Source organism: Triplophysa dalaica, chromosome 1, assembly GCF_015846415.1.
Source record: "Triplophysa dalaica isolate WHDGS20190420 chromosome 1, ASM1584641v1, whole genome shotgun sequence".
Classification (NCBI taxonomy): domain Eukaryota; kingdom Metazoa; phylum Chordata; class Actinopteri; order Cypriniformes; family Nemacheilidae; genus Triplophysa; species Triplophysa dalaica.
The window spans coordinates 7,203,085-7,216,989 of NC_079542.1; the positions used below are offsets into that span (position 1 = coordinate 7,203,085).

The following is a 13,905-nucleotide window of genomic DNA, read 5'->3' on the forward strand; positions in this document are numbered from 1 at the left end:
ATTCTGCTGAAGAATATGGAAGAATGTCAGTAACCAAACAGATTGAATGGTTACTGACATTCTTCCAAATATCTTCCTTTGTTTTTCAGCAGAACAAAGACATTTATAAAGGTTTGGTTCAATCTGGGGGTGAGCAAATTATGAAAGAACTTTTTTGGCTGAACTATCCCTTTAAAGAATAGCCATCTCATAATCTATCAGTGAAAACTTTAATGCAAGAGATTAGTTTTTATTAGTTTGTTTTGCTTGATAGCGGCGTTCTTAAATTTGTTAGCATCTATAGACGGTTTGAAAGCAACAACGTAAACAAACGCTACTGTGTGTGCATGCAAACTTTTGTGGCCCAAAGAATTCAGTACATATTATTTTTGATAAGAAGCAAAGAAATAATAAGTAGCTAGCAAGTTAAAAGTATGTCTTGCTAGTATTATTTGGGTTATTGGTAAAAGAACAGTTATTCGGCTAAACTTAAATTAACATGACCCATTTAACATATGTTTTTTTTTAATACAGTTGTGTCGAGAAAAAATTGGCAGTGACATACATTTTGTGTTTTTAAAGGTTTGCTGCTGCTGTGTTTGTAGATTATTTTTCCATATGTGCCTATGGTATGATGGAAATCTTAAATTAGATAATCTTAAATTTTAAAGCCGGTTATTGGCAAAAACATAATATATGCAAAGAGTCAATAGTTACATTGTTTTTCATAACCTCTGCAGTTCACTCTAGGATGGTGGATATTAGCTTCTGGGGCAAATCCTGTCCGAACCTTTCTTGCCGTATTAGTGCTCTGAGATGATCACAATTTTGAGGCTTTTGCATGTCCACTCCCTTTGTACTTTTGGACATGACTACACAGTTATTATACGATAAAATATTAACATAAATGAATATTAATATCAATATAAATTAAATGAAATATAAATGGTTATATTATAAGCCACTAGCCTGACAGATCAACAAACATAGTCCGGAAGTTAACTTCAGGCAGTGGCGTGCATGCTATGAAGCAGTCTTAAACCGCTCACAAACATGCTCTTTTTCTCACATTAGCGCTATTTTATACAGTAAATCTAAACCCAACACAACACATGTGTCTTTTTGCGCCACGCAAACGTCGATTTCAGCACTTTTCTTGCGTTTGTGCTTTTTCACTTCAGTACAGGCTGGGTTTAGTCAGAGGATAAGCGGGCGGGTAGGTTGCAGTGTACTGCGACAAGCTCTCTCTCTCTTTTCACACTCTCTCCTCCTCTCTGTGTTGGTGTGAGCTCATGCCGTTGCTTTGTTCTCTCCCGTTTTCGAACTCACAGGCCACACTTTGCCCACAGCCACCTGGCACATTGCGAATTAAACTCGTATCTTTCTCGGAGCGTTCATAATAAATAATTATATGATTAACTACTAATCTTAAAATCGTTTAAATGAAACATACTTGGTTGTTTTTTGTGTGTGTTAATATGTTTTTATTCTCAGGCTGACTCTTTTTTATTTTTGTCTGGTTTGAAAGGTGTAAATAAGTGTTTTACAAGAGTTTTGTTTGATTTAACATAATGTAATTGGCTGTGTTTCGCACCGGAGATCCTCAGCAGAGTGTTTTAGATTAAATTTACTGGGACGTTGGGAAATTGTTTTGCGATTCAGTGGCAGATGTGGTGATTGGATCAATTACATCAACAAGGAAGGTCCAATTACAGGGGGTAACTACAAAACGTCAGGGGGCTGGGTGGATGGATGCGTCTGTGGTGTTGCCTAGCAACCCCTCCTCCAGATAACGAGGATGGCAGTGATGCAGCATAAATATGATTGGCTGGATATGACATCATCCTTTTCTCAGCCAGAAGCCTCATGGTTGTAGCATAATGTTTATGGACACTGAAGGGGATTTTTCAGTAGACGGAAGCTGCACGCACACACAGCGGGAATGATCTCTTTAAAATGAGAGAGCCTACGCTGTACTATAAATAGCAGCCACATTCATAACTAATGGACAAATGTCCTGGCCTGCCTGTTCCCATGTACGTGAATCCTTGGGATGGGCACCTGCTGTTAGATCAATGGACGTTTGTATGTTACTTATTATATCCGTATATATATCTCTAGCTCACAGGGCTGGGCGGCATGATGGTATATACAGTACAGCAATAGAAATGTGCCACCCTGTAAAGCTTTCGGTACTGTTTATACTGTGGCACATACTGTAAATGTGCGTATTCAAGTAGTAAAAATATAATGCATGTAACTTTTGGTTTGCTTCCATCAAGTTTTATATGTAATTGCTCTTTCTATAAATATACACATAATTAGTTTTGTCACGTGTGTTAAATATGTAAGTATATATGAAGAGTTTGGTTCCGAAATGGGATCACTTTTCAAAATTCATGCTGTTTTATTGTGCATTATAATTAATTTTAATCAAACTGCAGTTGGTTTGTTTTAATTTAAGCCTTAATAACAAAAAAAAACAGCTAACTAACGCAATAAAACACAGCAAAAACATAACACAGTAACATTTATTTTATAATTTTAGGAACCAAACTCTTCATATACAGTATATATTATGTAATGGTTTGTCTGTTGAATGGGAGGAGAGAAAGTGTGTGTTTAAAATATGTTAAAGAGTCTTTCTTCTGTGCAACACAAAACAAGATATTTTGAGAAATGTCTCAGTGGATTTGTGTTCGTACAAAGGAAGTCAATGGGGCCGTTGTTGTCTGGTTACCAGTGTTCTTCAAAATATCTTCTTTGGTGTTCTGCAGAAGAAGGAAAGTCTTATAGGATTGGATCATGAGGGTGAGCAAATGATGAAAGAGTTTTCATTTTTAGGTGAAGTATTTGTTTGTAACATTTGTAATGGGTTCTATATATGAATATGTAATTGTAGATACTGTGAGGACTGAGAGGACGAAGAGGTTGTGTGTGTGTTTTGTGAATATGGCTGTTGTTATTGCTGAGGGTGTTTAGAGACTGGAAGTATTCTTGTCTCTTAGACATACGTGGTCCTTTGGGGCTGCAGGGTGGAGAACTTAACCTGAAGATTGGGCATTATTACAGTTTTTTGTGTGATTTAAAATATAGGTCTGTTTTTTCCTTTTGATACATATTGTGTCATTTTAAAGGCATACATGAGAGTGCATTGTGCATCAGGCTCATATCATGAATATCAGGAACGTTAGAATATCAAGGACATTCTCACAAAAAAAGCCTTGTAGAGTACCGGCTGTCTGTCTGTATGCAGAGAGATACTTGAATAAATCTGAGATATTATGTTTTTTATTCCTGGACTGTTAGTTTAAAATGCCAGAGCTCTTACTTTCAGTCTTCATGGCCTTAAAGTCTTGGGTACAGGCATAAAGTTCAGTCTGGTTTCCTAGTTTCCTCCCACAACCAGCTACACAGAAAAAATGCAGTAAATATAATTATGTCTAAAATGTCAGTCATGAATACTGATGTCTAGTAATAGGCCAGCCAGTCAGTTTGAAGTTGATTATTTCAACCAGCGCCGTGCATCATCCTGCTCCCACATTGGCTTTTGTGAACATGTCTGTCATTTTCTGAGCAGATTACCAGCGGCTGATGACAGTGGCGGAATGCATCACAGCCTTAATGTTCCCCTTCCAATGGCAGCATGTGTACGTGCCGATCCTCCCCGCATCCCTGCTTCACTTCCTGGACGCTCCTGTGCCCTACCTCATGGGTTTACACTCCAACGGCCAGGATGACCGCACCAAGCTGGAACTTCCCCAAGAGGTGCGTGACACACTCTCACTCCCCCACACAACGGACCTATTGAGTTCAGGAGTGGTGCTTCTTAAACCTTATAAGTGATGGGTGTAATGGCCTCATATGTGTCTCTGGTGGCTGTTAAAAGAGAAGCTAGACATTTGGAGATCAGTGGACTTCAATATTAAGGGTCATTTTATATTACTGATCTAATTTATTCGAGAGGATGGTCTGACTGAAAGGATATTTGTAAATGCTTTTATGGTAGAATTTCTGTCACTCGGCTTATTGACAGGTTATCTCAGCGCTGCACAATTAATTGTAATTTAATCACGATACATATTTCTATACATATAACTGCCTCCCACGATTAATAAACAATCGTCGTGATGTTAATGTGTTAACAGCAAGCACAAAACATCATCATGATGAGGTCAGAAATTTTTTATTTTTGTGCTGAAGCGTATGAATGACAGCGTTCAATATATCAATTGGTTGTAAAAATAAATAAATAATTAACTGACAATTAAAAATAAATTACATTTTTGAGCAAAATAAGGCACATTATTGTGCACCCATGTTATCTTTCGTGATCTTTATAATTCTCTGATAGGAGGTAAAGCATATATTTAAAGCCTTTTATCTTGAAATTATCCTTTGATTTGCTTGTAAAAATTCGGTATAATTCACTCATTCCTATGCCGTTCCAACCCTGTGTCTCTTTATTCTGCAAAAGGTGAATTTAAGAATTTTCTCTACCAAGTAATGAAAGTTAATAAAGACGACTGACTAGGATTATTCAATTTCAAAATGTTAACACCATAAAAGTACCATATAAATCGTCAATCTATACATTTACTGGATTGTGCAAAGCCCTCTAGTGGACAGAACCGGTAGTCTATATTAACACTTCGTCCACATAATGTACATAAAAACTTCTCTTTGGGAAATTTCTCCTTGACATCCACACACAGATCAATGCTTTAATGACTATTGAAATTTGTTTTCATCAGGCCAACTTGTGTTTTGTCGATATCGACAACCACTTCATCGAGCTACCAGAGGACCTGCCTCAGTTTCCCAACAAGCTGGAGTTCATCCAGGAGATCTCAGAGGTTCTGTTGGCGTTTGGACTGTCTCCAGAGGCAAACCCACAATGCAGCGAGGTCCACACCAAGCTCCGGAGCTTTCGCTCGGCTGACGTGGTTTCTGATAAACGCAATGGCAACCTGGCGGGCTCGCCGCTCAACTCTTTCCTGCTGAGAGAAAACCAAACCATAGCTCGCCTTCAAGCGCTGGTCAAGAGGACTGGAGTCAGTCTGGAGAAGGTGAGTCAACGCTAGCCAACAGAAATGCTTTAGAATGTAAAGTATATACCATAAAATATAACATGTAATAATGTGACTGATCCTCCGTCTCTGCAGGACTTCCATTGTTATGACGTTTCTTTCTTTTTTACAGACTGAAGGTTTTTCGCTTTGTTTCTTTGAGGATAAGCTCTTTATTCAGTCACATCCTTTTCGAATCAAACAATTACTTCAGAAGTAATGGCAGCTGCTTTGTGAGCAGCAGATCTGTATAGTGTGGGCAGAAGTGATAATTACTGTGTGGGCAATATGAAAGAATGAGTGAATTATAAAGACTAAAGACAAGATATTCTGATTCACAGTGGGCTGAAGTCTTGCTTTCTGACAATGAGCAGCTTAAGTTCACATTCTATCTAAAGACCAGTGATTGACTCTTTATTCCTATTATAGTTTCTACATGAGAAGACTAGAAAAGGTTTCTTTGTTTAACTCTGCTTTAATGCCATGACTCAACTCAACACATCCTTAAGTCTGGACTAGTTTTATTTCCATCATAATTGGCTGGCATACTTGATGTTTTTCATGCTCAGCATTGCTACACACACTTTAAAGTTGGATTCTCTTGGGAAGGAGCCCTATAAGTCAAAGCAGATTTGTTCACTTCCTGATCCAGCACTCATGTTACCATGGTAATGTAGATAACTCGGAGATCAGCTCTAAAAGCTGTGTGCTGGTATTTGCTGCAAACATTCTCTCTATTCTCTTTTAACTCCTTCCTATGCGATTGTCAAATTTTGTTGTCTGAAATTGGAATTTAAGGATTTTTTTAATATTTTTTTATTTATAACAAAATTTTGTTTTTCCTTTTTACTAATATCATATATCATATAACCATATGATTAATATTGTATTTCAGTTTTAAGTGTTTTTATTTGTTGACTTGTAAAGAGCTTTTTGTTTCATTTTTTATACTACAGCAATGTAGAGTTTGTTTTTGAGATGAGATTTTAAAGAGATTTCAAAGTGGGTGGGGCTATGAAATTGTCACAGTCACGGCTGATTAGATTTATTGCCTTTTTTTAATATGTTGTGCACATGACTGAAGTAAAGCTTTGCTAATATTTCCAATAGCTCCTCACTGCAGAATGCGAGGTTGGATCCAATTGAATTGTGATTGGCGGACACTGGATCCAGTCTCTTGATTGGTCGACAGCAGTTTTGCCACGACATACTCCTGTTGTTGCTCTACCATTTCCGCATTAGGTCGTAACTAAAGTTATTCTATTGAAGGAAAAACAAACTTGCTGAGGACAAACTTTATTCATTTTTATAAAACTATTTTTAAAGTATCTAAAGTATTTTTAAAAACATATTTAGCAAATGGGTTTGGGTTTGGGTAAGGTTACTTTTATTAACATATTCTATTACATTTAGGTTTAGGGTATGAGTTTGGGTTAACATAATTTAACTGTGATCATTATTTACAGGTGTACACTAAATTAATATGGCATTGATAAGAGCAAACGTTGGGGACCATGGGTTGCAACCTAACTCTCCAAATATATATAAAACAAGTTGGATTTTGTGTTTTGCAGTGAGGACCATCTCAAAGTTATTTTAGTTCATAATTCACTGCAGTGTTTCTTTAAAAACAGTGTGTTTTTCTTCTGTATGTTTGGCAGTTGGATGTGAAAGAAGACGCGAGCACTAATAAGGACACTAAAGTGCAGTGTGGTGAACATGAGTTCAGGATGTATCGGTTAAACATTGGTGTCCGGGAGGTCTTCGCCAATCGCTTCACCCAGATGTTCGCTGACTACGAGGTCTTTGTCATCCAGCCCAGCCAAGATAAAGAGTCCTGGTTCAGCAACCGTGACCAGATGCAGAACTTCGACAAGGTAATACTGGATTTTCAACTGGGTTGACCATCCAATACGTTTTGTATGTCAAAACTCCAAATACTGTATAGCTTCCGTGTTGTTCACACCAGTATCACATCATCCCTTTATGAATTCTGCTCACTGCAGGCCTCCTTCCTGTCGGATCAGCCCGAACCCTACCTGCCGTTCCTCTCTCGGTTCCTGGAGACGCAGATGTTTGCCTCTTTCATCGACAGCAAGATCTTGTGCCACGACGACGAGGACAAAGAACACACGCTGCGAGTGTTCGATTCCCGTGTTGACAAGATCCGCATGTTAAATGTCAGGACGCCAACCCTGCGCACCTCCATGTACCAGAAATGCACCAATATTGATGAAGCAGGTGAGAAAGATAGTCACTTAAGACAATGGATTGCCTGAGATGTCCAAAGAAGCAAACTACCTTTTAACTTGAAATAATGAAATAATAATGTCCTCAGGAAAAGTTAGTTATCTGTTTGTGAACATTGTCACTCCTGCAAAGCTTCATTGGCACGATTGGCAACATTTTAAGTATAATGCAATAATTCACTTGGGGGATTCATTTACATAAAAATATGTGTAAAATATGTATAGTATATTGTCAGGTTAATGGATCAGCTGTCAATGTCTTTGGACTTCACACTGATGGCATATGTTTGAAAAGTTCAACGACTGTTAATGAAGCCACAAGGGTCATTATCAAATGTCATATTGGTTTCTTCATGATCCTAACTTTAAATACTAAGCGAACTTTGAGTGTGACTTAATTTTTTATAAATTCGTGACCTTTATATTAAGACAAACTGCTGTTGAAATGTTATTAGAAGCTTGATCTTCTTGCCTCCTCAGACTTTATTAATTATGATATCTACAAGCAGTAGCGTGATAAATCATGCCGTTCATTCCGGGTTTTCATGATCATCACGTTTTCCGCATCCTGCAATGCATTATGGGTTTTTGTGTTGAGTACTTCACATGCAGATGTCCTCCATTAGCCGTATAGAAGAAAACGTTAGCTTAGAGCCTGAAGCCATCAATGATCTCTTAATGGAAATGTTATTTATTATTAACTGCTTAATTATGATTGGTAAAGATGTATTTGAAAGGAAGTATTTAGAGGCTTTAGTTCATCATTATACCGCACACTAGAAAATAATGATCACCACACCCAAGCATCCTCTAACACTGTGTCATATTTAGAAAAATTAACGTATCAATTAAAGGGATTGTTCACCCAAAAATTAAATCATCCTTATTAACCCTTATTTTGATCAAAACCTGTATATGACTCTTTCTTTTGCAGAACACAAGATAAGATATTTTGAGAACACAACGAGTGTACAATGGAAACCAATGAGGTCCAGTGTTGTTTGGTTACAAACATTTTTCAAAATATCATTTTGTGTTCCTTCGAAGATTTTTGGGTGAACTATCTCTTTAATAAAAACATAGAAAGTAGCAAACACAACACAGACAGCTATAAATTAAATTCAAGGTTGTTTTTGATTGAAAATCCCTAGTACCGTGGGATGCAAACGTTTATACACCCCTTGCGGAACCTAAACAAAGCTGAAACTTTTGGAAAATAAGAGGATTTTTGAAAATGAAGTTTTTTTTTTTAATTAAGTCCTGCCCTGAGCAAGTTATTTCACTAAAGAAATGTTAACATAAAGTTCACACTAAAGAATAATAACAGAATTTCTAAAAATAGCCCAGGGCAAAGGTTTACATGCCCCTGATTCCTAATACTGTATGATGTTACCTAAACAATCAATGGCAGTTTTTATGTTGAGTCCTAGTTGTTTAAGGGTTTCTTGTTTGTCATGAGTCATTAGACTGTCCACTGATCTTCAAAACAATCACCCAGCTCCTCCACAATCTTTGCTTTTTCAGCATTTCTGGATATTTTACTCATGTCCAGCAGTAACTGTATGATGTTGAGATTCCTCTTTTTACATTGAGGACGATCAAGAGACTCATACACAACTATTACAATAGATAGAAACATTCAGTGCTGCCCACAAAGTCAACACCATTTATTTAAAGTCAGGTGGGTGTAAAACCTCTGAAAATGGTTTTGGTGTGAATTGTTATTGTTTCATTTATACATGTTATTTTTTCATTTACTAATATCCTTCAGAAAATTTAAATTAAATATATATGTTTTTCCATCAAAACCATTTTCAGAGGTTTACACCTGACTTTAAACGAATGGTGTTGGCTTTGTGGGCAGCATTAAATGTTTCTATCTATTGTAATAGTTTTCAAAAATCCTCTTATTTTTCCAAAAGTTTAACCTTTTCCAGATTCTGCAAGGGGTGTCCAAACTTTTGCATACCACTGTTTCTGTATTTTCTTTAACATTTACTCTACACTTCATTCTTTATAATACACAACACAATTATAGGCAATGTAAGGCACATTCATAATGTGTAAACTATGACACTGCATTAAAAAATTGCCGTTTCACAGCGCACGCTTAAGCAGAGCATATTTTTTTCGCCGCACATGTCAACAGATGAGAGCATTTATACAGCATTCATGCCTAAGCAGCAGTGCAGCGATCATTTCGGAGCGAGTCTATTTTTGCTGCGCTGCTCACGCTCAATTAAAGCGATCGTACATTCTTCATAGACAAAACCCACATGGATTGACGGTAGAAAGTCACACTTTTAACTTTAAAGCATGTTAGTGGTGTCTAATGTGTTTTGAACAGTTGCCATGACTTTCAAAAACACTTTGGCCAGGTTTTATAATACAAGTATATCTTAAATGTTATGCTTACATTGCAAATGAACGATTGCTTTATGCTGTCACTCGACTGTCTGAACCCCACTGTCACCTTTTGAAAAATTAAAAAAAAAACTACATAGACATCATGTTATATGACTATATTGCGTATGTGTGAGAGAAGAACGATCGCATCACAAGTCAGCCACTCTCTCGTATGGTGAGTTAACCCTTACGTGACTTTGTATCCTTCAAAGCACGATATGTGGATCTAAAAGAGCATGAAACAGGATATAACAAATCATAGTTATACAATCTACTTTAAAAGCGCATTGAAGTTCAGGAAAATATTTTGCTTATTTATGTATTTAAAATAAAATGCGAAATTTCATCGTTGTACTGTGGTACCCAAGCATCACGAAGCTTGCATACACTGCCGGGGTGAAAGGATAATGAGCACATTCTGCCAACGCTCTACCTACATGCTGCTCCCGGTCCGCCTACACACTGCTTACAAGTGCTATGTGAAACGGCGTCAGTGGCTTAGCTGTCTTTTAATTCGACCACATCACACGCTCAGACTATTTCACGGTGTGGGCTTGTTGTCATCGTGACAATGACATCATTTCTTTGACACCATATGGGGTTTTGGGTGATTCATCAGTAATGTGTGTGAGACACTGTTTGTGGGGGTTTTTTTGCTTTAGAAAAGGCCATTGAGATGAGACTGTGTAAGATCGACCACACGGCTCTACACCCCCACCTGCTGGATATGAAGATCGGTCAGGGCCGGTATGAGCATGGATTCTTCCCTCGACTGCAGTCTGATGTGCTTTCTACTGGACCCACCAGCAACAAGTGAGAAGGAATCTTTTTTGTTGTTGTTTCTGACCGTGATAACAATATAAAGGGTTTCTGTGCTCAAATTTTATTTTCTATGTTTGCTGTGTTTAGTTCATGATGTAATGCTGTTGTTGTGGTGTGTTAGATATGCGAAGCGCAGCGCTCCTGCACAGTGGAGGAGGAGGGACAGACAGAAGCAACACGCCGAACATCTCTATCTAGATAATGACCAGAGAGAGGTATGAAAACCATCTATTCTTTATTCCTTTGTTCTTCACATATTTCCGTCTTAATGTCTTCTGTTGTTTTATTTTTTGTTCTCATGATTTCTCTGTTTCTTTAGTTTTGAGTTCTTTCTTTGCCTGTGTTTATTTTTTTCTATCTTTTTGACCTGTCTTCCTCTTACACGCACTCACTCTCAGCATGTGGAGTACTGTCTGGTCTCTGAGCTTCAGCTTCTGCTGGCTCTGGACTATTACTGGTTCTCTCAGTCTTTCAGGCCCTGTCTGAAGTCCGTCAGGGTGGATGTGGTATGTGTTAGATCAGATGTGAGATATCTCAGGCTATCTTCCCTCAGTTCTCTTCCTGTCCTGAACCTGCAGCCCTATAAGCATCAGTAGCGTCCTGCTTTTGTCCCTTTGATTCATTTTTTCAGAATAAAATTCCTGCGTTTTATCCTTTCTTTGCCCAGTGAAAGAATTTTCTTGTGGTAAAGTGGTGAATCTCACCAAAAGTGATGATCATCAAACAAAACCACAAGACAAAAAACAATTTATATAAATGAAACAAATAAAAGCCTTTTTTTAGAATCGTTAAGATTTTGCTTCTTGACAAAAGTAAAGTGTTTACATACACCAAATTTTTCAGTTGCTTACTGCACAAAATGTTTTTCTTTTAATGTAAACAAAAATTCAGTTATATAAATCATATTATTATTATAATTGTTGTGAAGCATTTAAATAGTATTTTAAAATAGTATTTCTTGTTTTTTTTAAAAAAAAAACAATGACTGAAAAAATATATAAAAATATCACAATGCAACTATTCATGATTTCAAGCCATCTGTGTTTATCATTGTGTTAAACATCCTTGACCTCATGTGACTTTGTGTGGCGTTATCTTTGCAGAAGTACATCCAGGAGGCCAGGAACCTTGGCACTACCCTCCGCCAGCCCAAACTCTCCAACCTCTCGCCATCAGTCATCGCACAAACCAACTGGAAATTTGTTGAGGGACTGTTGAAAGAGTGCAGAAATAAGGTGCATTTGTGCTTTTGATTTCTGATGATAAAATACAGTTTACAGATTAAGTCAGGGGTGGTAGCACAGACACTATATGTTACTGATTCAGGTGTTTGATCTCAAATGCAATGTGTTGGAATCAAATAGATGTCAATACCAGGTGTAAACAGGGTCGCTGTGAGGATTATGATGTAAACTGCAGCTAACCCCCTTCTAATCCACGGTTTAGACAAAACGTATGCTGGTGGAGAAGATGGGCAGGGAGGCGGTGGAGCTCGGCCACGGGGAGGTCAGCATCACGGGTGTGGAGGAGAACACGCTCATCGCCAGTTTGTGTGATCTCTTGGAAAGGATCTGGAGTCACGGTCTGCAGGTCAAGCAGGTACAGAAACCACAGATGGGCATGCTAACTAGCAAGCCATGGCTGCTTGGCTTCCCTTGTGATGTGTTTGTGATTTGTTTGACCCTGGTTATGTTTTTGCTAGGGAAAATCTGCCTTGTGGTCGCACCTCTTACATTATCAGGAGAGCAAAGAGAAGAGAGATGCCACTCCAGCTGGCCTCACCCCTCCTGGTAAAAGACTTTTATCATACATTTTTTGTTTCTTTTCTGACCTAGTGAGCTACCGATATAGGCAGCTGCCTTTTAAAATGGGAAGCATTTTTGCGTTTCCAAAAACTTTTTACAGTGCAAAGTAGAAAATAATTAGATTCATGCATCTCAAAGCACATTTTTAAAAGTACCTTTAAGCTCTAATCCAGCCTTTTTCTATCAAAACAAGTTATGGACAAATACATAAAAAACTGTGTTAAAATGCTGGGTCTCCTTATCTCAATTTGCAATAATAAGCATATAATCATTTGAGATGTCGGATACAAGTTCACAGGAGATTTGACGCAAAGTAACCTTCAATATCATGTTTCCAGCTTTTATTAGAAACACCACACATATGGCTTATAAAAGAAAGCCTATATATGTTTATATTTCAGCGGTGGTGTTATTGAAAATGTTGAATAGCTCTCATATGTTTCATATTTTTCATATTATGTTTCTCTGTTTTGTCTAAGGGATCATTCATGAGACGGAGAGGAGAAAGTCAGACGCCAGCTGTGCGATGCCACCTCTTAAAGTCTCTTTGATCCGGGACATGAGGTGAGTGTCAGCTCTGACAGCTACAAGCTTTGCTTGGTACTGCCACCTTCTGACAGAAAATAATAAAAACACTATATTTACTTAACACCCGTACATAATTTGCTCTGATTTTAAGTGCTTTTTTAAAGTATTTGCTGTTGTTTTAAATTGATCTGCATGCACATAAACCATAACATATCAAAGAACTCCTAATAGAAATGTGTTGGGTGTGTCCTTATTTAAAAAATACAGATCATATTCATGAACGTGGTTCCTTAAGGTATGAAAAACTTATTTTTAAAATTTTGATTCTGTAGTGAGTTTAAGTGTTTGAATTATAAATGTATTGTAGACCCATGCTGGTTTATGCTGTTTAGTGACTCTCTTGTTCTGGTCTTGCTGGTGAACCATTATGGCTATGATATTACCAGTCCTGAATGCTGTTCTTTCTAGTGAAGCTGGTTGACCAATCGAGTCTTGCAGTTTATCATCGTGTATATTTATGTGAAGTCACGGATATTTCGGGGCTTGTAGACTTCTCTGTGGATATGTGCAGTGCAGTGCAGTCAGATTGTGGTCTGGTCTCTTCTCATTGCGTGAGGTGAGGGAAGCAGCGAGGCTGTCTGTCGGCACATTATTTCCAGCCTAATAAACATCAGACCCCCGCTGAGCTGTGATGTGATATCACAGAGCAAGAGAAGCTCATATCCATCACTTTATCCATGTCGGTGTCTACTGGTGTCAAGACATCAAACACTTCCAGTTAACTAGGTATTGATCTGAATTTTGCTGTATTTGTGGTGACAGCATTACCACCACAAATAACTCATTTATTTGTTTGGGTTACTAACACATTTTTTTCATGTATCGGCACAAAAACGGCAATTTTTTGATACGTTATTATATTTTGAACTACTCTACATTTAAATTGAGTCATTTTTCAGATGCTTTTATCCAAAGTGACTTAGAAATGAGGAAACATTACAAGCAATTTGCAGAGTCTATACTATTCATTATTCCAAAATAAAATAT

The 13,905-nt window shown here is 37.6% G+C and overlaps 1 protein-coding gene across 2 annotated transcripts in view; it reads left to right on the plus strand.

Annotated features, from left to right (window-relative positions):
• Positions 1–13,905, plus strand: part of dennd5a (DENN/MADD domain containing 5A) — a 36,181-nt gene that overhangs the window by 17,115 nt on the left and 5,161 nt on the right. For both annotated transcript variants that reach the window (XM_056748733.1, XM_056748740.1), the window contains 10 exons: positions 3,560–3,747; positions 4,734–5,048; positions 6,710–6,925; positions 7,055–7,289; positions 10,366–10,516; positions 10,647–10,740; positions 11,629–11,760; positions 11,972–12,124; positions 12,228–12,315; positions 12,810–12,894. In XM_056748733.1, the coding sequence (XP_056604711.1) occupies positions 3,560–3,747; positions 4,734–5,048; positions 6,710–6,925; positions 7,055–7,289; positions 10,366–10,516; positions 10,647–10,740; positions 11,629–11,760; positions 11,972–12,124; positions 12,228–12,315; positions 12,810–12,894 (1,657 nt within the window). The remainder of the gene's footprint in view (positions 1–3,559; positions 3,748–4,733; positions 5,049–6,709; positions 6,926–7,054; positions 7,290–10,365; positions 10,517–10,646; positions 10,741–11,628; positions 11,761–11,971; positions 12,125–12,227; positions 12,316–12,809; positions 12,895–13,905) is intronic.